This window comes from Sebastes umbrosus, chromosome 18, assembly GCF_015220745.1.
Source record: "Sebastes umbrosus isolate fSebUmb1 chromosome 18, fSebUmb1.pri, whole genome shotgun sequence".
Lineage (NCBI taxonomy): Eukaryota > Metazoa > Chordata > Actinopteri > Perciformes > Sebastidae > Sebastes > Sebastes umbrosus.
Genome location: NC_051286.1, coordinates 20,425,661 through 20,447,493, shown reverse-complemented (window position 1 = coordinate 20,447,493; position 21,833 = coordinate 20,425,661). Strand labels below are relative to the sequence as shown.

Sequence of the window (21,833 nt, the reverse complement as noted above, 5' to 3'; positions counted from 1 at the left end):
TGTATAACATTGAATCTAATATGAAAGGCTAGCGTACATTCTGTTTGTTTTACTGATGAGAGGAAAAAAAACGAGAGCCTGTTAACTCTGACTATAATGCATTTATTTGGTCTCATTTATAAAGTATTTGACATTTAAAGTTGTGATTTAACAAACATATATCGCTTCTAAATGGCTGGTTAACCTATTGAAGATAATATGAGGTTATGCGGAAATGGCAGTAAAAATGGTCAGGAACGTTTATTTATGCAAACATTGTCTCTTCTCATGATTTATAGATGAGACCTATTATGAATTGGGTCACTATGGTTTGTCATTTTTAAAAAGTGGGTCTCCGGAAAAAGGTTTGGGAAACACTGCACTGCAAGGTATATTTAGCTTAATGCACCCTGGTTTTTACAGACTGTGTGTGTGTGTGTGTGTGTGTGTGTGTGTGTGTGTGTGTGTGTGTGTGTGTGAGTGTGTGTTTTTGTGCATGTGTGTCTCACCCGAGACTTCTTACTGGGCGTGTAAGCTTTGGAGTTGCTGAAAATGAGCCGGACATCTTTGCAGAGCTCAATGGGAGATTGGTACTTTCCCTCTTTGAGCGTGTTTAGAACGGTGCCAAAGTCCATCGGTGATTCGACTATTTGCAGGTAGTCCTGAGAGAGAAGAGGGGGAGTCGGGATGTTTCAATTACAGGTTTCAAAAGATGAGAACAGAGTATGAAGCGGAGGAGAGGAAGATAGAGTTAAGAGAGGGTAAAAACGATTTGGGGGATTTAACTTTAAGTGACAGGAAAAAAAGAAGTCCAGCCTTCCTCTGTTAACAAGAGAACTCTAGCCCGCTGAAAACTCAAGTCTGTTCACAATTTTCCTCCTTCACAACTTACACATCCATTAGATTTGGTCTTCATTTCACATGCTGAATGGAGAGGCCTTCAGACCAAACAATCCTTTTGCCTCAAATACCACTCCTTGTGTAATTGAATTGTAGCCACTTGTGCCTCAGACCAAGGACCAAAAAAAAAGTAACTGAAAATGCAAATTTAATCTGAGCCCAATGGAAATTCACAATGAGCAAAACTCTAATCATATCCAGATGAGTTCAGTAGCCCACACAATAACAGAATAAAGGAATGAAGAAGAGTTGTTGCATACGTACTGGGTATTCCTGCAGGTCCACAGGTTCTCTGAAGGGCTCAGAGTCTTCACACTGGAAGATGAGATCCAGCAGCTCCTTACAGCGTCCCCTCCACGCATGAGGGTCGTACGACGGGGGTCGGGTTCGCAGTTGGCGCTTCGTGGGCCGACGACCCTGCACATTAAAAAAAAAAAAGACGAATAAATGGAAGTAACTGTACAGCCTCCTCTTCTTTATAGACGCTGGATTACGAGACAGTGGAGAAACTTCTAAAGTAAAATGTGAGATTTTAGAGTTCAGTATGGTTTGTTTTAACTCGTCTAGGATGTATGGGAACATGGCTACTGTCAGATATTGTTACCTTGTGGTTTCGCGTTGATGTTCCAGGAGTATTAGTATCTTCATCCTCCTCCTCATCATCCTAAATGGACAGTAAAGGGGAATTAAATGAAGGTAATGTATATTGTACTCTACCAAGCTCATGTACTGTAGCACACGGGTAAGATACAGCCCCAGAGCGGTCTCAAAGGGAAAAAAAACAATCAATAAAACGCAACATTATGTTAATGAATCTCGAGGCGAATGACTACAAGGAGTCTGTACTGCTATTTAACTAGATTCCAACATAGGGTGCTGTCTAAATTTAAATTGGACTAAAGGCCTCAAGTTGACTCTTGCTCCCTACCCTCAAGTGACGAAACTAACGGAACGCTGGCTACCGGGGTTCCTTCACATTTTCCATTTAAAAATTACGTACTTTTCCAGACTCAAATTTCCAGACTTCTCGGTGGATTTTTTATAGAGAGTATAAATAGCTTGATGTTTATTATGTAAATAAATAATAAAATAAATAATGTAAAATCCAACTGTTTACATGTATGTTACTATGCAGCCTGTACTATTATGTTGCCAAATAATTTTCCAGAAGATTGTAGCCAGGTACTGTAGCTCATACAAATCAATTAACACAAAACCCAGCCAAGTGCATGTGTTAATGTTATTCAGTTTTTGTCATGTACATTTAAATAACTGAATATATGAATAGTCAATAGTCTGGAAACAAATATTTTTCTATACTCTCTTTTGTCCATATTTATCCAGACCTGGATATCACTAAAATCAAATGCCATACTTTTCCATACTGCGTAGGAACCCCGCTGCCCTGGATGTGCTAACCACTACTCTCACAAACCTACACACTAAGTTCAAACTGCCTTTTCTCTGAGATTGAACAAGAACCGGAGCTGGTATCCTCTCCCCTTTCATTTGACAGCGAGAAAGCGCAAATAGAAGAACTGATTGACATCCAGTGTGATCCTGCTCTCAAGCCTAAGTTCACTACATCCACAATGGACAACTTCTACGACTCACTGAAGAAAACATAGTTTCACAACCTGTGCAGGAATGCACAAAAGGATGCTTGTTTTGTTTGCATGTATGTGTGCGAAGAAACTTTTTCTGTGGTGAACTAGTCATACCACAGATAAACATCTGTCCTTCTTCTTTCAACTCTGCATTTCAACATCAGACATGACGCCAGAGTTTTTCTTGTAAAGAGAGTCGACCGTCTCCATTGTTCCCATTAGGCTCAATTACTCTCACAGTTATAATACATTCTCATCGGTTATTTACACAAGTAAAACAGAACAGAAAATGAATTAATGTATTCATGAATAAGACAATGTAAATATTAGCCTAATCTTTTCTTCCTTCAGTGATGCAGGTCTGTACTGCAATGGTATTAAAGTTAGAGTTAGCTACACAAGTATAAAGCTGTCTCACACAGTTACACAAGTAATGAATTCATGTATATATTCATGAATATGACAATGTGTTTGTTCATAATTAGTCTGTGAATATTAACATTTTCTTCATGTGGTGATTGCAGGTCTGTACTCTGATGGTAAATTTGACGTTTTGATCATTGTAAAGTAGTCTGGCTTTAGTCACTGTTTATATACTGACATAAATAGAATAAATAGTAGAACAATACATTAAAATCTCTTGAGCTTGTTTTGACCTCAGACCTTATATCAACCTTAAATCCATTCAAAAAAACTATTGACTTTGAGACGAGGGAACCAGAAGTACCAAAAATGCTAACTAATTTCCGGGTTTAAGGACTCATTCCTTTAGCAATCTATTGTAAAGCAATCTGTCACGTCCACCAAATTCATGTAGTTTACCATAATTCAACACTATGTGTTTCAATTCAATTGTCCAATGTGTGGCCCTTATCGAAGTCAGCATGGCACTCTGGAAAAAAATGTTGCCCACCATTGTACTATAGGCTGCTCTGCGATAGAATATTTAATTATATCAACGATTCCCAGCAGCCTTTCAGGTGTAACATAACTTGTTTTTCATGTGTAATGGTGTTATTGAGCTGCCAAACTAGATCAACTGAGAGGACGAATCAGATTATTATAAATACGGTTTTATGACAGCAGCATTTTTAAAATTGAATTACTACTTTTGTTGTTGTGAATTACGCAATACAATATCCAATTCACAGCATATTTTGGAATTGAGAAAAATTGTGCTTTTTTGATACAAATTAAATAAACAATATGTTGGCATTGTGAGAAATCATGTGATCAATATCAGCCATTAATTAGAGCAAAAATTGCAGTGTAAACATGTAGATATGCAAACGCACCTCGTCTTCAGAGTCAGAGAAGGTCGCCTTCTTCATAGTTTTGTAGAGCGGCATGATGTCTGTCAGATTTGGGTCCCTGAATAAGTCAAAAGGAGAGAGCAGAAATGACTCTGTGTCTGACAGTACACATGTTGTGGAACTGGAAAATAATCTGAATTCTTTAGAAGAAGTTCTTGATAACTTTAATTATAAATTATAATTATTTTCCACAGAGTGCTTTAAGAAAAACTTCTGAACTGGCTAATTAACATTATTCTCCTCTAAAACAACAGGATACTGTACTCACTTAATGAATTGCAGCATGAGGTCTGAGACAAACTTGGCGGTGGTGACAATGAATGATCCGGGCTCATTGAACGTTTGGGCGTTGTGTTCAATGTAACGAGCCTCCCACATCAGAGAGGACAGCCGTCTGAAAAGCAAAGAAAATTATTTGAGTGTGTGTTTAATTCTCTCACACACACACACATTCTGTATCACAACCTGATGAGAGGTACCTGTAGAAGCGGTTCACCAGCCTCTGCCGTATGCTGCTGAGGTCAGTGACGTAGGCAATCACCGTGCAGTATGTAGGGTAAGCTTGTAGGTCCACTGGAAAGGCAAACGGCGCTGCCACGTCTGGGGGTGGATGAAAGACAAGTGAACACATAAGAAGAGAGGATTATTTACTGGATCACATCCACTGTAACAGACCAGCATTTAGTAACACACTTAAAAAGGTACAGTGTGTAGGATTTAGTGGCATCCAGTGGTGAGATTGCAACCAACTGTATACAACTTCACTCAGCCCTCCCTTTCCAATGGTACATGTCCACAGCCTCCATCCTTCCCATCCCTCATTTGCATAAGGTTGAGGTCTAGGCTACTTTATGCAAATCAGGTGCATCCAGCGCGACTCACTGCCTCTGGAAACTCTCGAGAAACTTTCAAACCGTCGCTGCATGGCTTTTTTCTTTCATAAAATGTTTTTAAAACACATTTCGGTGAACTATTTTCATAATATACGAGAAGAAAGTTTCCAAACAAGCCGCCATTTTGGTTCCGGTTTGAAAGCTGGGAGCAGCAGCCAACAAGGTAAAGCGTTTGTCCAATCATGTGCCGAGTGCTTTGTGTCTAGTGGCAGCCCATCAAGCGTCCAATGCTGGGAAGGGAAGAAATCCTTCACGATAAAAAACGCCGTATGGACATGTACCACTCACAAGACTGCGGTAACGTGAGCCGCCGAGTGCAAAACCGCGGTAACGTTGTGGTATTTTTCAGGACCATCACCTCGCCTTCTTTAGGAGCAACGAAAGTCAGGTAGCGGCTGGCGGTACCACCACGTTTTTGCACTCTGCAGCTCACATTACCGCAGTTTCACAAGCGTGTCGGAGAACTACGGTGGCCTTCAGGTAACGTAAAAATGCAGAAAGGTTCTCTCTAGAGCCGGTGTTTGGTTTGTCTGTTCTGGGCTACTGTAGAAACATGGCGGACTCAATGAAGAGGACCCGCTCCCTATGTAGATATGAAGGGCTCATTCTCAGCTAACGAAAACACAATGATTCTTAGTTTCAGGTGATTATACACGAATGAAAACATAGTTATGAATATTATATTCCATTTCTCCAAATAGATCCCCGAAATGCTACACACTGGAACTTTAACAAAGGTGGATATCTTTCAAATATAATAACTTGCATATGTGAAATATTACAACAGCAATACAAATAAGCAACATTTTCCCGCTTGTTCATAATATTCTTCCCTAAATTTAGAAGCACCTAGAAGAGTTAATATGAATGTTGTCCTGTAAACCAGCTGCAGCATGGAGCGTAGGAGGAACAGGGAGAGATCTAGAAGGATTAAGTGTGCTGGCTGTTGTTTGTTTAATCCCCAAACTGTCACTAGAGGGAGCCTTCACGCCAGCTTTCTTCCACTGGGAGGGTTGCAGTAACACAAAGCGTATTCCAAGTATGACATTACATCACTTAACAGGAATTCGAGCAAGCACCTCAATATGTGGCTGAACGTGTCAGCAGCTCATTCTCTTTTAATGTATGAGCCCTTCTGGGCTCATGCTGATGAGCTCAGAGCGGTGACTCATATGAAGCGTCCTGCTGCTTTACAAGAAATGTGGCCACGTGGCTTAACTTCACACGCCTGCTTACATGACATAACGGGGTCTGTTTATTTTCACAAGGGGCTTGATGACGTCGTACCGAGTGTGCAGAGCTGGTCGATGGCTTTGATGATGCGTTCGCACTCCTCTGCGCGCGTGCGGCAGCCCCATTCCCCGTCCATCGGCACGTACAGTAGTTCCTTTTGCTCCTCTTCTACCAGCGGGACACTCATGCCCAACTCATCAGGGAACGTGGCTGCACGGGAGAGGAAAGCAACTGAAAATTCCACCAGAAATGTTGAAATTTAAAAATAAAATTACATTTGAATTTGTTTAAATGTGTGCTGTAGTGTGGGTGTATTAGAGAGACCTACCATCATCAGGGATGGGCTCCATGTCCCAAGGACTCATCTTCTCTGTGTCTCCATTGTCCCAGCTGCATGGAAAAACAGTTTTGATATGAATCATCATTACATTCTAGGCTTTGTGTTTGTAATTTGTTTTTGTTCTTAATATTTTGCAGAGGTGCCGTATTTCCAGCATTGACGCTCCTCTCCTACAGCCTAAGGTGGATGTCATTCTCTAACAAGGTCTCTCTAATAATGTGTGACCGTAAGCACTCGGTGTTGACAAGAAAAAGTAACTCAAACAGACAATATGCTTATTAATATTTCAAACTGGAATGTCACCGACAATGAGCGATGCAAAACAAAGGGCAGTTTTAGTTGGCGTCGTTGTTGTAAATGTCAAATTCAAACCGTCATCCGGGATCGTTTTCATTGAGTTTCTTGAGTGATTCAAGCCACGAGGTGTTTGTGCAGTTAATGAGTGTTGTGAGAGGAGGTGTCAGCGGCATAATCACAGACAAATTCCTGTTACATGTAAACCATTTTGATGAAGCAGTTTCACATTTCTCATTCTGTCGGTGTGGAAAGTCGGATCGAAAAATTCGCTCAATCTCAGGATTCACTGAGATGCCAAGAGATCTGTTGTCATTTCTGCCTGTTCACAGTTTGTTACATGGGGTAACACCCATTTATCAATTTGTGACGCAAATTAGGGAGAAATTAGGAATTCTTGGTTTGATGCAATAGATCTCGTTGTTAATGCAAATGCAACAGATTTATCATGTGAAAATGAGATAGTGCAGCCCTAAGTAGAGTAACGTACCAGACATTGTAGCACTGAAACAGGCTGTCAGAATACTGAGACTGGTAGGGCTCCTGGCTCTCAATGGTCCCAAACCACCAGGCATCGTCAATCACTGACCGAAACCTGTCACCTACACACACACACACACACATCACAGTTAGTTTAGATCTTTACAAGAGAAGAACTTCATAAACTGACCTAGAAACTACAAAGGATAAATTGGCTGACCTATACTCCACTGCCTCTTTCTGGCGTTGTCAAACTGCTGGCGCAGTATCAGGAAGTCAATGACATCGGGCATGTCGTGGTATCTGCAACAAGACAAAATTGTACACATTAAGTCAAAGGCTGTAGCAAAGCGAATAAAGAATGAACAAAGCAGCCATATAAACAGTGTGAAACAGATAAAACACATAACATTTGTAGTAGCAATTTCCCATTCCCATAACAGTCTTTACTTTATAATGTCAGTCAAGATTACTAAATTAAATGTTTTAATAGCTGCGGTCTTGTCTGGAGTTAAGACCATAATTACTAAGAGAAAGAAATGTTACATTCAGACTTAACAGAAGAGGGGGGCACATAGATTACTTAGGAGAATAGTTTCACATTCTGTCCGCACTGAAAAAAAATGTGAAAAGGTTCAATTAACCTCTTAACAATCCGACGGTTGGTGCGGTCGCTATTCTGTCTTTCTGAGGTTGTAGTGGGCTCAGTGCTAGAGCTCAAGTGAAGATAATGATATCATATGAAACTAGAAATGTCATGCTAGCATGTCGGGAAGAACGCAAAATAATGATCAAAAGATAGGCTAAATTTTGGTGAGGAAAGACTGGCATGGCCATTTTCAAAGGGGTCCCTTGACCTCTGACCTCAAGATATGCGAATGTAAATGGGTTCTATGGGAACCCACGAGTCTCCCCTTTACAGACATGCCCACTTTATGATAATCACATGCAGTTTTGGGGCAAAAACCATGCGGTTTCTTGCATGCAGTATGAATGTGTTATTTTCGCCTAAACTAAAATGGTGTGGAATTACATAAATTGGGCATCACTGGAAAGCTGAGACTCTTGTGGATTCAATGAGTATTCATGTGGGATAATGTTAAGCTCCATAGTAGCTATTTCACATAGTGAGACCATTTTTTTTTAAACTTAACCTCACTGTATAAAATGACCTTCGGGGACCTCACAGGGATAATCACAGCCTCATGAAACTTTGCAGCCACAAACTACCGACCTACAGCATTCAGAGGATGGATGGCCTTCCTTGGTAGACTGACAATAAGGGGATTTCTGAGCAGTTTCCAGAACAGAAGTGCTCGCACATCCAATCGCCGAAAAATGCAATTCTTGCAGAAATCTCCAAATATCAAAGGTTTTTGATACCAAATCACATCATGGCTTTTTCGACGGTGTTCCTCAAGGTCTTGGTGTCTTAATGTGGTATTTTGGAGGGATTATTGATCATTTTTTATCAATTCTCGATTGGTAAAAAATTATTAAATTTAGCAACAACCAACAAATGGTTACAACCCAAAAATTGCTGAACAACTTATGAAACATTATAGAGCGTGGAAATGGCCATCATATACTTCAATCATAATATTTTTAGCCCGTATATACTTCTACAATTTATTTTAATTAAATTAATTAACTAATTAATTAATTAATGTTTATTTCTGATGTAAGACTAAAACAACTTGACACAGTGCTTAGCTGCATCTCAAATTAATCTTCAGGTTCCCAGCTTTCAGATGATGTACACCACTTCTATGTGACATCTACTGTTGACTTTTTATCTAGCCCTGAACATCCCCTGTCAACCACCCCTACCCCTCTAAAAAAAGTTCTTAAAAGTTAATCACACCTGAGCTTAATAAATATTATTAAAAAGCCGAAGCAGACGCTCTGAAGCTCAAGAGTGGGACTCTTACTTCATAGAGAAGGATCCTCCGGTCAGTTTGCCGGTGTCGGGGTCCAGGAAGGAAAGCTTCAGACAGCACAGCGTGGGCAAGCCCACCTCGTACTTGATGCCAACTATCTTCATCAATTCCTGCTCCTGGACACCACAAATATAAGAACACATAATTAATACAACTATTTTCCTCTTAGGAAAAGTCAGTCACATAGCTTGGAGCCCTGTTAGCATAAACATAGTCCAATGCACTCTATTGGTGTATTATATAGGCTGAGAGTGCTAGCAATGCTACAGTAAGTTGTCCCAGCTGAGCAAACGGAGAGAGAGTAATGCTTTCATGTTTCCGTGCCTGTTTCTTCAAATCACAATAAAAAAGAGAACCCTGCATTTCACACGCTACAGGCAATACATTCATAAAGATGCACACTGTCCCCCCCTTGGCAATGCATTACGGTCTGCTGTCAGCACAGAAATTGCTATTTGGGCCTCAACACATGGACAAAGAAATGAAAAACTTGCCAAGTAAAAATGCAATCCCATAAGCTGCTGTTACCTTAAAGTGTTGAAGTGTGTTTTTGTAGTGTGTGAATGATTTTTTTTTCATTCTTTTAAAGACAGCTTCATATACAGGGATGAAACTTGAAACTGCATACATTTTTTTTTTAGTGGAGGTGTATTTTTAGAACGGAAAAGGGATTTAAGTCCACATGAAAGTGAAACCAGATAGGTGTTTGTGGTAAAGAAGGAATACCGCCAAGAGGTTTGCAAGCTATAACTGTGTGTGTGTGTGTTAATAACAATGAAACAACAGTGAATGATTACATCACAATAGCTTGTACCAGTTCCTAGGAACTGCTATGTATTCCTATAAAGACTGTGTCATTTTTCTATTTTTATCTCTACTACTTTGACCTTTTTAGCGCTTTTTTGGAAACATCCTTAAAAGAGAAAACATTACATTCTTCACTGTGATTTTTACTTTTATGTTCCAAATGATTTGTTATTAATTTAGCAGCTGTACAAATGTTCCTCTGTGTAAAGACCGTATAGATTTTTTTTTGTTACATGGATCCACTGTGATTTTTATGAAGTGCTTCTCCTCACTGGTTGTGTGCACACAAATAAAGAGACAATATAAATCTAAAGAGCGCTGTCTCTCTTCTGAGAGTCTTGAATCCATCTTTGTCAAACTGTTGCTCACCCGTAGCTCCATCTTGTGCCAGGGCTGCTTCTTAGGATGGATGCTGTAAATCTTTTTTTGTTTGGCCATCTCCACGTAGGCTTCATGGCCCTGTCGGAAGTAGTATACCTGCACAAACACATATACATCATTTCAAATATACCACAGAAGACAGAACTGTATCTTGTATATTTCTCGTGTACGTTATGTATATATTTCTGGAATGTAACCGTGTGGCAATAGCATTTTAAGCTGCTGAGGATGACAATGTCAGTGTGCCCCTGAGTGTAATGGCCATTGCCGCCTCATGGGGCCGCTAACTTTGGTGCAGACTAGTGTTGTTGCTATGTAAAACATGAGCCAGTGTTTTGGTATGAGCAGACATGTGGTGGGCATGTGGTGTAACGGAAACAGGAGGCGTGTACCTCGTCTCCCATCTGGGGTATGTAAGGACATCTCCGGGGGACTGTGTCGGTGATCCAGGCAGAAGGAAGCCACTCCTCCAGAGTTAGCCCTTGCTCCTGAAACTCTGTCCTCTGAATGACATACAACAAAATAAAAAATATTCTGTAACAATTCTTTCAAAAGGAGGTTTTGCATCATGTTACATTTATTTTCTTCTCCAAAATGTATATGAAAAACAATTTACTTTTATGAATGGTATTTTACATCCTGTTTAATCTGCAAATGAGTATTTGTTCAAATGGCTGATGGGTAATAACTTTGAATCACAGGAGGAAAATACTATTTTGTCAAAGGCCGTTTCTAATGACAAACCTTCCTCTTCTCCTTTGGCTGCTTCTTCTTTGGTAACGCGCCGTCTTTGTCCACTTTGTCTTTCTTCCTTTCTTTCTTCCCGTCCCTCTTCTTCTCTCCGTCTTCCTCGGAGCCGCTGCTTTTCTTTTTCACTTTCACGCTCTTCTTTGGCGGTTCAAGGTTGATCCCTGCGTCCGCCGTCCAGTCAGAGTAATCGCTGGAGTAGTCACTGAGAACACGTCGCACAGAGAAGATTAAATACACAGATGTGTCTGCTTGTGTTTTTATATATATAGAAGATAGGTGATATGATAAATGTGTGTGTGTGTGTGTGATATACTGTATGCGTCTTACCTTGAACTACTGTGGTCATCCGGCCAGGGCTCCTTTTGCTCCTCCTCCTTCTCCTCCTCTGAGGAATGCCCGTTAATTTGCCGAACCTCCGCCTCTCCCTGGGAACACACATCATTTTATGTTAGCACTCTACTGATGCTGGTTGGTGTGCAACGGACATCAACAAGAGATAAGTGGTTCTGAGCAGAGCTACAGGCCTTTAACCCTTCAATGCTCACTAGGGCTGGGTGTCGGTACTCGATAACTTTAAGATATCAAACGAAATAACCCAGTACCCAGTACCCAGTACCCAGTACCCAGTAAGTAGTATCAAAACTTCTCCAGTCAAACAATACCTGCAATTGATAATTTTTGCTCCAGTACCGCTTACACCATGAAGCATGCCCGAGCCAGAATGTATCTGTGTATTGCGCACAGTGGATGCGTAGGATAATTTCAGACTTGTGTGATCCAAACATTTCCAATAACTTCAAAGCATTGTAAAGTCCAAAAGTCAACAGTTATTGAAAAAAAGATACATGTAATGATTTCCAAAATTCACAACATGTTTTATCTAACAAAATATTCTGCTTCAATCCATATTTGTTGGCGTTTAGCCTTTCAAAAACAGCATTTTCACTGCTGTCAAAAAACAATTTGCTCTCCCACTCAAGACACACAAAGGACGCACCTGTGATAACGGAGCGGTCTAACTGCAATCAAACAAAACTGATGAGTTATATTCAAAGAAAGTTGATTTAATCAGTTTCGGTCGTATAATCTAATATTCTTATGACAGGGTGTTCTTTTGGAACATGAACACAAAGAGCGAAAAGACGAAGAGTCTAATCTATCAATCCATAATGTGTATTACATGTTCATATCTATGTTACATTTCAATAATTTGACGACAAGTATTGATTCTAAATTGATTTTATTACCTCCTCCAGAGTCTATGATCAGAACTGTGTCCATAGCAATGATCTATTATTCATAGCAGCGGTCTGCTTGAAAGAAATAACAGACCGTAAAATGCTGTAATTGACCATCAGAATCAAGTATTCAACAAAGCCGTGTAATAAATAGTGCTAAAGTCCCAGGGGGCAGTAAATGTTAGCATGCTAGCAAAGTCTGAGTAGAGGGTTTTGGTGAAATTGGCTGATCTAAAATTGGACTAGAAGAGAAATGAATACAAAAGCAGTTATACCAAATTAGACGAGCCAACAAAAATGAGAAAAATGCCTCAATTAAAAAGAAAAAGCTTTTACTGCATAAAGACAAAATTGTGTGTTTTAGAGAGGGGTCTACCACATGGATCCCTCATAAAGTATAAAACTAAATTCAAAACAAGGCAATAACAGCATCGTATCTCTACCTCTGAGGCGCTTTCATCGTCATCGGCAGCCTCGGCACTCTGACGGCTCGTCTCCTCCATAGCGGCACGCGTTTGGTAGCCGTGGTTACCCAGACTCCTCCTCCCTTCGTCAACTGACTCGGATGATGTCGGATGACCCTGAGTAATAATTCAACAAGAAATCTCTATTCAAATTAAACTGAAGTCCTGTGTCTAAGAGATGTTCAGTCATGAATAAAAAGGTTATTGGAGGAAAATGATTATATTCATGTAAAATAATAATGTGTGTGTTAATTCACTCACCCTGCTCTCCTTGGGGAGAGAGTGGATGGTACGTCGTCTCCTTTCTGACTGATAGATATTGATCTCCTCCTCCCCTTTAGCCTCACGCCAGTTTATCTGTCTCCTACACAGTAAACACAGAGTCATGACATGCGTTAGTACATCAGCATCACTTCCAAGAACAGGTTCCTCTTTGTGTTATCAGCTTTATGTGTTACCTGACGGAGGCGTCCTCCAGCTCGGGGACCAGCACCCTGCGGCTCCAGGCTACCAGGTCTCCCTCCGTGGCCATCTGGCTGCGCGGGGCGTTGCTGTGCATCTGGCGGACGCCCTCGATCTGCCCACTGCGACGCAGACCCACGTTGGGCGGAGAGTGCACCTCTGTGGGCGAACCCACCGACCCTAAGGGAAAGAGAACAAATTGTGCTTTCAATTTAGCAGCAGCATTTACTGCAGGTGATACACTCGCTTCAAGGGAAAATGTCTCACTGGTTAACATACTTGATAAAGGATGCCGACACCATACTCATCCTTGTGTTTCTAGTAGATCATTCACTCATGGAAATATATCTTGCACATACAAACACTTTAGTTTACCTTATGAGTGATAGCGGATGACTCAAATCATCTAAAATGTGAGTAAATTAGAATTTGCAGCTCTAAAATGAATGGGAAAAGGCTGCAGCTAATTATCAATATTAATAATATTTCCATAATAGTTTCCGAAAGCTTTTCAAATATCTTATTTTGTCTGAGCAACAGTTGAAAACCCAAATATATCTAGTTAACTTTCACATAAGCCGAAGAAAAACAGCAAATCTGAGAAGCTGGAACCAGTGAATATTTTGTATTTTTGCTTGAAAAAAAGACTTAAATAGTTTAGTTACTGTTGATAGACTAATCAATTAATTGACTAATTGTTTCAGCTCTAAAAGGAACTGATTGGGTAAGAGAAACAAAGAAAGACTAGAGAGAAAAACAATCATTTGAACTAGCAGGGAGTCAGTTAATGGTATTTTATTATTAAAACATAATGGAAGCATACAATAAAGACACTCATGATTTTGTTCTTAAGAAGGCTGCAGCTTCTTTCTGTTAAACAAAGCCAGGCTGCATGAAGGCAATTACTTCTCATAGTGTGTATGCTGATGTGTTAGTATGGAGCACCAGAGCCACAGACACGTGGATGATTTAAATCTACTGGCTGTTTCACTTAAGATGGCCAAAAGGCAAACGTCGCACTGATGCTACATTGATTATGTGAAGATCAGTTCTCTGTATTCACCAACTCTTTGAGACAGGGCTGTTTTATTGAACTTTATAGGTTTTCCTGAGTAAATCTCAGTGAGTTGCTGAAAATGCTTGTTTAGCGTAACTAGAAATAATATGAAATATTTTTGTTTCACAATACATTAATTCGAAACTAAATGATTGTTATTAAACCATTATTTTTGTGACTTGATCAAATATTATTACAAATGCATTGTGTGGTGTATTTTTCACACAGTTAATTTGACCAATTCATCATATCTGGATTAAAATGCAAATAAATCGGAGCTTGATTAAGCTGCTTTAAACATAGATAGAGTTTGCAACATACAATTGCCACAATGTTTAGAAAGCTTCAGTATCTATTAAGACATTAAATTAACATTTGAGTTGCCCTGAGTTATGTCCTCGCTCCTCCAATGCAGGTGAATAGTTAAGCTAAAACCACATTGAGAAGCTGCCCACACTACAATAGTATGACATTCCCATCATGACGCGTTCTTACCTCTGTTGGACCTGGTGTCATTCCCTCCCAGTCTTTGGTCCTGCTCCTGCTGCAGCCTCTGAATCATCGTATCCAGAGGACTGGAACCGTCCACCGCCTGCTCACTCACCACCTGATTCAGGCCTGACACAGACAGCAATGGAGTCAGAGGCGGTTGTGGTCAAATTAAATCTAACAACAGTCATAGAGAAGACCACTACTGTCTCATAATAACTGGATGTACACATTCATTTCTTATTAATTTCTACCTCTATTTAGTGGAGGTCTGCACGTAACAATGCTCTACCATCAACTTCAAAGAAGAAAAGAAAGCGACAGGTTCTTCCCATGGGAGTATAAAAAGAACTGGAGACCGGATCCCAAGATAGTGCCTATTCAGCGGTTCACATTAGCGCAGTCTTGGAAAGGGAGGAGTGAGCGGAGGGGCTCTCAGTTGGTTGCAATCTGCAACCACACCACTAGATGCCACCAAATCTTACACACTGTACCTTTAAATCGCTTTTCTCGGCTCAAGGAAAGTTTTAAAAATATAAAACCTCCACGGGTCAAAAATTCAATAGAAAGAGTCATAATCGACCTTGTCTGCAGTTGGAGGTGTCCTGTCAACAGTTTTACGGACGTCTGTTTTATGATAGTGGTCTATGGGGAAATGCTTTTTGGGCCGCGGGGGGAATTTTTCGCTGCAATAGCGCAAGTGGCCACTGGAACAAATTGGAAGCAAGGCTGAGAGGCGGCACCGCATCCAGGTCTTATAAATGCTTTTCCCAAAAAAAACTTTACTGTCACCTCAATACCCACAATGCATTTTAAAAGCTGAAAGCAGGGTAAGGTGAGGTTAACGCTATTCTATATACTGTGAGCTTGTAGAGTCATATTGTCTCAAAAGAAATTCCCCTCCTTGTCTCCTTTACCTGCCTCCACTGTACGCTGTTAATGCATTTTATAAACTACTGTCTACTGCCAAGATTTCAAACTGCTTTATTAATTCTGGTTTTAATTTCCAATGCTGGTATAGTTTCAATAAAAGCCTCTCTTTAAACACATCTGAGGACAGCCAACACTCTTGTCAGGCTACGAGAGCAGTGTGATCAGCTTGACAAAAGGTTCTTTGATCAGCTGACAGACGGGTTACGATTAGACAGAAGACGACAGCGTCACCTCCGGCTAAAGACCTGATCTGATCTGAAGCGTACAGCAGTACAAGGGAAGAGTAGAACTACAACTGAGTTCATGCCCTCAGACCATGCAGAGAGGAGGGTCTGATGTCAGCTTCTGTACCTGAGGAGGTGACCCCCATCTGTGGGATGAGCTGCTCGTCCCGGCAGCCCTCCCTGCCGGGCACCAGCCGCTGGTATCTGGGGGGGTGGGGGTTCCCGTCCACGTCCACCAGGAAGGGAGGGGGCATCAGGTGCGGCGCCTGCTGAGTCTGCTCGTCCAGCACGTAATTGTTAGCGTCTCGGATCAGCGGCCGGTAGTCGGTGTGGAAGAACATCTGGTCCGCTATCTGAAGCAAGGTTGAAAAGTAACAAGGTACATTCATTTTACATAGGTTGTTTTTCCACCGCTGATCTGGGGAATTTGTTATTACGGATAACATCAATTACGTGTCTTGTTGTTAAATGGCAGTAGAGGTATGTGTGTAAATATTAAAGGTGAGCCAGTTACCTTGTCATACTTGCTGCTAGATCCAAAGCCAAAGATGAGCAGGTGTCCATGGGAGTCGGTGGCTGCGAAATGCTGCCCATCTGGACTACATTTGCAGTCAAACAACGCTCCGTGCCCTTGGCCCTCGATCTATCCACATGGAGAGAGAGAGAGAGGGATTCATAGTATTACCCTACCAAGGGGAATTCCAATCAACCGTAACAGTTGGACATAATCAACTCAAAATGTCTAGTACATGATCAAATGCATAAGCCACATGTATGGTACGTACAAGTATTGAACTACTAGATTTTACTGAAGGGGTGACACTACAGGTGAATAGGGTAACATTTTTAATGAATAGATAACATGAAACTTCCCCAGTTGATTACTTAGATTAAAAGGTTTTCACAGAGGGAATTTTGGATATCTCTTTTTTTTATCACACCATAAATCAGAAAATACTGTCAACAGCCATAAAAAATTCAATTTTCACCTTTTTTTAAGGAATAAAATGTTCAATAAATCAGGCTATGAATGATATATGAACAAACCGCTAAGTAAAAACCTTCAGAATATAGATAGGAATGTACCTGGAAAGTTTGGTGTATGTAAGTGCTACTGAGATTTCTGGTTTGAGTAAAAAACAATTTTGAGAAAATGAATAGGTGAATAGGGTAAAAATTGTTATCTAATAGATATCACCATGCAACTTCCCCAGTTGATTACTTACATTAACACAGTCATTTTTTGTATTACAAGTTTTCTGAAATGTTGTGTTTCAATATGCAAATGAGGCAATATCCAATGCTAACTTTTGGTGAATTAAGGAGAAATCTACAGGCACAGATAGCCAAAGTAGTAAAATAAACACCTAAATATGTATTCTGGATGTCTTCTTTCCACTAGTCTTAAAGAAAACATGTTATGGAAGCAAAATAGCACAAAAACTCAAAATTGATCAGTGCATGAAAGAGGGTGTTTTTGCCTGGGGTGTGTCCGCTTTAGTAATGATTTAAAATAGCAACAGTGACATAAGTAGAGTTTGATAGACAGCAAGAGCGGTGATATCCACTACTACATAACAGAGCACCACCTGCAGAAACTGAAAGTTTGTCAACAGAAAATCGACAAAACCCCCAAGTGTTCTGACTGTCGGCCGACTGTTGCCTTTAGTTCGCTCTGTGGGTATTCCTCCACCCTCACAAAAGCTCCATTCAATCACAAGATGAAAACATTTCTTAAGAGTTTTTCTGCCTCTTTTGTCCCTTATTCAGTAAAAAGAGACTCTGCGTCTGCCAAAGCACTAAACTGAGATGAACCTGAAGGAGCAATGAACTTCCAATCATCTACTACTTTGGTATATTCAGGAAAGGTGCATGTGCTTTTAGCCAGCTGGAGGTCAGGCAACTCTAGACGCTGTTGAATAGTGGTGTTCAAAGTTCACGTAGTTAAGTTAAAGAAGGGCTGCTGCTGCTGCAGTAGTGCCAGCACTGATGGTTTGGCAAAGTAAGAATATGAGCAGTGCACATCAGTTTAAACAGACCGTTGTATTGCAAAGAGTGTGTTGGTTGCATGATGCAATAAGTACATCATGTCACATGTACGTCTCAACGCTCTTCATTTATTTCCTATGGAAAGCAGGAGAAGCAGTCGCCCAGTGCACGGTGGGAGTGTTGCAGCGAGTCGGTGAAGGTCTGCATCTGCATAAAGTTAAAAAATCTCAACTTTATGCAAATGAGCCCGTCCAACTTGATGTACCTGATGTAACTAGGCGATCTAGTTCTAAAATTAAATGAGATTCAGCAGTGGCATAGCCTATTTCTCGCCTAAAATGTTTTCAGAAGTAGATCGTTCGATTGTTTAGACGGAATAACAGAAAGCTTATGAGCACTATGTTGTTTCCTTTTTGAGACGGCGAGCAGAGAACCAGGGACCAATCAGGTGTATTCCACGAGGGGTACATCACCGCTTTAGCTGCTAGTTGAGTGGAGCAACGCATCCCCTAGTGTCCTCGCCAGATCTGGTGGACATGTAGCGTTACTTGGTCTGTAGCTTATGGTGGCTAATGTTGCTATGCAGGGCATGGCATGGTGTGTTGCTATGTAACTGACATTACTGAATCAGTTCTCTGACTTTATGACTCCTTTCTACTTGTGCTACTGTTACACTACACCTACTACCATTATCCTGTAACAGTCACTTGTGTCCTTATGTCAACAGGGGCCGCTATTTAGCAAAAGTTCCACAGTCTGAAATTTGGGCCATGTCACCATCACACACTGTGTCATCACACAACACTATTCACCGTCTATGATGAACACTGAGTTTTGGCCGACTGACCCGCACACTGAGTGACTCACTTGTTCTGAGACTGTGATCAATGCTTTCCTTGGTAACCATAGAGACACAAGCAGGAAATACAATGATTAACACACTAGGTGAATGTGTACACTGGCTTCTGCTGACACCACGTTACAGTGTGGGGTAGTGATTTTGCTCTAACCTCGACTCATGCCTCACATGGTGCGTTGAATGGCAGAGAAAATGCCGGCGTGGAGGTGAGAGAAGTAAGAAAGCAAATAGAGAGAGTGAAAGCAATAGAGTGGGGGGGGGCTGTGGCGGGTGAGAGGGAAAGAATGCGAAACAAAGAGTGACGCTGAGAAAGGAAAGGGAAAGAATGTGTCGTGGGAAAGCAGCAAAGACTTAAAGAAGAAGAAAAAAAAAAGATTATTTTGCTGATTCACTGCATAAGAGAACATTACATCTGCGTCACATGTGAGGAGAACACATATCAGGATCTGGTTAGTTTCAGCTTTAGTGTGAATTCAGCCAAAGAGAAGACGAGAAGTGAGTGAGAGGCACTGAGACAGAGAGGCGAAGAGTCGCCAAGAGTCTCACCATGTTGAAATAGGAGCGGATTTTGACTCCTCTGGCGAGGTCCCACACAATGCAGTTCCCATCATGCCCCGCTGAGAACAAGATTCTTGGATCAAAGGGGTGTGGCTCCAGGACAAACACCTCATCCTCATGACCCTGTCATTAAACAACATGAGCATGTATATTAGAACACGCCAAGAAATGAAAAAGACAGAAAAAGTTACCAGTGTTTGTTTCTTAAAAGGACTAACTTTGTGGTTTTGCATGTTTTAGCAAATTAGGCATATTTTGTGTCTCCTAGGCTACGTTCACATTACAAGCAAATGTGGCCCAAATCCAATTTTTTTTTGCTCTCATGTGACACAGATTCTTTTTTTCAGAGTAGTGTGGACACAGAAAGCAGTTTTTTTCCAATCAGATATGGGCCACTTTCATATGCGGTCCTAAATACATATCCAATCCCTGGAAATGTGACCGCAGTGAGAGCGATGCGATCGCAGTGAGAGCGGTCATATCGGAATTCATGTGTGTTTTTCCACGTTACACTTCACTGCACAGGTGCGGATCTCTCACCATCCAGTGTCGGAACGGTCCGTTGAAAATACAGAAGAAGAACCTCTCTCCACAGTGACAGTGCGTCAATCAGACACTGATAATGTTCGTTACCTGACAAAAAATACTTTTTCATATCACTGAGTTCTTCTGCTATATTCAGCAGCTACAAAAATGTGTAAACTACGTCGTTAAGGCAGACGAGCTTTATCTGGGAAACATCACTTTATTTAATTTACATGGAACTAAAATGAACACAGCACCAAATTATGTTAAGTCATGTTCGCCAATTGAGTTAGTATCTATTTATGAGTCATTAGAAATAATACATTATCTTTTAGAGAGGAGTAGATGTTTACTGATAAGCTCGGCTCCGTTAAATTAACAATATGCCAATGGAGGTTTTGCTCCGACAGTAGGAAACAGTTGGAGACTTTATTTGCCTCGTTCGTCATTTAAAATGTAAATTAACTTATCAAACAGACTTTTCACTGTTCACTCAGTGCTTCTGATAAATCCGTCATGTTTGACGAAGCAGAACTCTGATTTAATGAAATCACATTATAAAAATTGTTGTTATAAAAACTGCATGGACGCGCTGACTGGCGGTGTTTTGGTATGTCAAACAGTAACGTCATACATCGTACTTTTGTTTATTTAACTTCAACAGAAGAGCTGTTAAAATGAAATATCAGCCGCAATGAAAAGTCATTCTCTAGGCAGAAAGATATAATCTGGACAAAAAAATCTAAATTAAGTATTAAGCCCTGTAATGTGAACGTAGCCTAAGACACTCTTTCTGCGTATATGTTTAAGGGTATGACGGCTACCAAACCGAAACTCACACTTAAGACACAATCAAATTCATATTATCTTTTTACCAATGTTACTTTTTGTTCTTCTTCTGGGTTTGAATGCATTGCTTTTTAGGCAGATAACAAATGTCCTATGTTTTGAATGCATTTCAAGCAAGAGTTTCTGACAGTCCCTGCCAACAATTGCATTACCATTACCATAAGATAAAAGTATGAGTATGTGTCTCAAAGTAGGAAAAAATTATGTGCAAGTTGTAAAATTGACCATAAACCCTTAAAATGCCATTAAAGTATGGGGGTTGAGGAGTCGCTAGGTTAAACAATCACAATGTAATCGGCAACCTGTTGCATTGTCTGTAATTTGTTGGTGGTGCAATAAAAAATAAGTGCTAAAAAAAAAAATGCCATAAAAGTTAAATTCATGCAAGCGTTGACTTTTTATACTGTGTTTTCACATGTGTATCTGTGTCTGTGAGCACTGTGTTTGCATGTGTTTAATCACTACATACCATCAGGACGTGGACGAGGTTGCCGGTGGTAGAATTCCACACCTTCAGCGTCAGATTGTTGGCCGCTGTGATCACCATGCCGTCGTGGCGATCCCATGCTACCATGGTAACCTTCAGCTTGGTCACCTTGTCTTCCAGCGGAGGAGGGTTGTACTTCCTGAGGGGAAGATGTTGATACATTGATGTCGTGTTTGGGCCAGCTAAGGTCAGTGTGGTTTACTCAATAAACAAAAACTACATAAAAGAGCAAATAAAAGACACAGTGTTAAATTCATCACCTGGCCATTGACACCTGGCTAATTTTATCTTTTAACCTCAGTCCTTTTTTACACCATTAATGAGGAGCTAGCCCCTCTGACGGCTAGACCCGATCTATTTACTGTTTAAGATCATTATTCACAACATCTGCTGTTACTGTTTAACTGTGAAAAACATCCAAAACACTTTCTTGTACAATTCCCTGACTCAGACTTTATGTTCTTTTTTCCAGCATAGGAACACGGTTAAGTTAGAGGCCGTTATATGTATCATCAGTCTTGTTCTATTGTGAAGATTTAAGTCCTATAAACTCTTTCCCAGTGTTCTGTTGTGCCTTTCACTTTTTATTATAATATCTAAGCTGCAGCGTACGGAAGACCTGAAAGGCAAGCAAGAAAAAAAACAATACTTGTGATCCATTTTCTAAGTTTGATCTAAATTGTTTTCTCTCCTGTGTTTATGACTTAAGAACAGGTGAAAAAAAGTTTTGCCAGGATAATTTTTCCAAGTTACTTTTTTTCGGTGAAAACAGGGGATTTTTT

General features: G+C 40.5%; 1 protein-coding gene across 2 annotated transcripts in view; it reads right to left on the bottom strand.

Annotated features, from left to right (window-relative positions):
• LOC119476750 (pleckstrin homology domain interacting protein) overlaps positions 1-21,833 on the bottom strand; it is a 46,116-nt gene that overhangs the window by 8,320 nt on the left and 15,963 nt on the right. Inside the window, exons 14-36 of one of the 2 annotated variants that reach the window (XM_037750262.1) lie at positions 21,034-21,190; positions 19,179-19,313; positions 16,299-16,427; positions 15,912-16,137; positions 14,634-14,756; positions 13,078-13,261; positions 12,881-12,983; positions 12,599-12,736; positions 11,245-11,342; positions 10,912-11,119; positions 10,560-10,670; positions 10,156-10,263; positions 8,971-9,095; positions 7,260-7,342; positions 7,050-7,161; positions 6,254-6,315; positions 5,980-6,156; positions 4,279-4,399; positions 4,068-4,193; positions 3,782-3,857; positions 1,484-1,543; positions 1,144-1,296; positions 489-641 (exon numbers count right to left, since the gene is read on the bottom strand). In XM_037750262.1, the coding sequence (XP_037606190.1) occupies positions 489-641; positions 1,144-1,296; positions 1,484-1,543; positions 3,782-3,857; positions 4,068-4,193; positions 4,279-4,399; positions 5,980-6,156; positions 6,254-6,315; positions 7,050-7,161; positions 7,260-7,342; positions 8,971-9,095; positions 10,156-10,263; positions 10,560-10,670; positions 10,912-11,119; positions 11,245-11,342; positions 12,599-12,736; positions 12,881-12,983; positions 13,078-13,261; positions 14,634-14,756; positions 15,912-16,137; positions 16,299-16,427; positions 19,179-19,313; positions 21,034-21,190 (2,968 nt within the window). The remainder of the gene's footprint in view (positions 1-488; positions 642-1,143; positions 1,297-1,483; positions 1,544-3,781; positions 3,858-4,067; positions 4,194-4,278; positions 4,400-5,979; positions 6,157-6,253; positions 6,316-7,049; positions 7,162-7,259; positions 7,343-8,970; positions 9,096-10,155; positions 10,264-10,559; positions 10,671-10,911; positions 11,120-11,244; positions 11,343-12,598; positions 12,737-12,880; positions 12,984-13,077; positions 13,262-14,633; positions 14,757-15,911; positions 16,138-16,298; positions 16,428-19,178; positions 19,314-21,033; positions 21,191-21,833) is intronic. The other variant, XM_037750263.1, reaches the window with a different exon arrangement.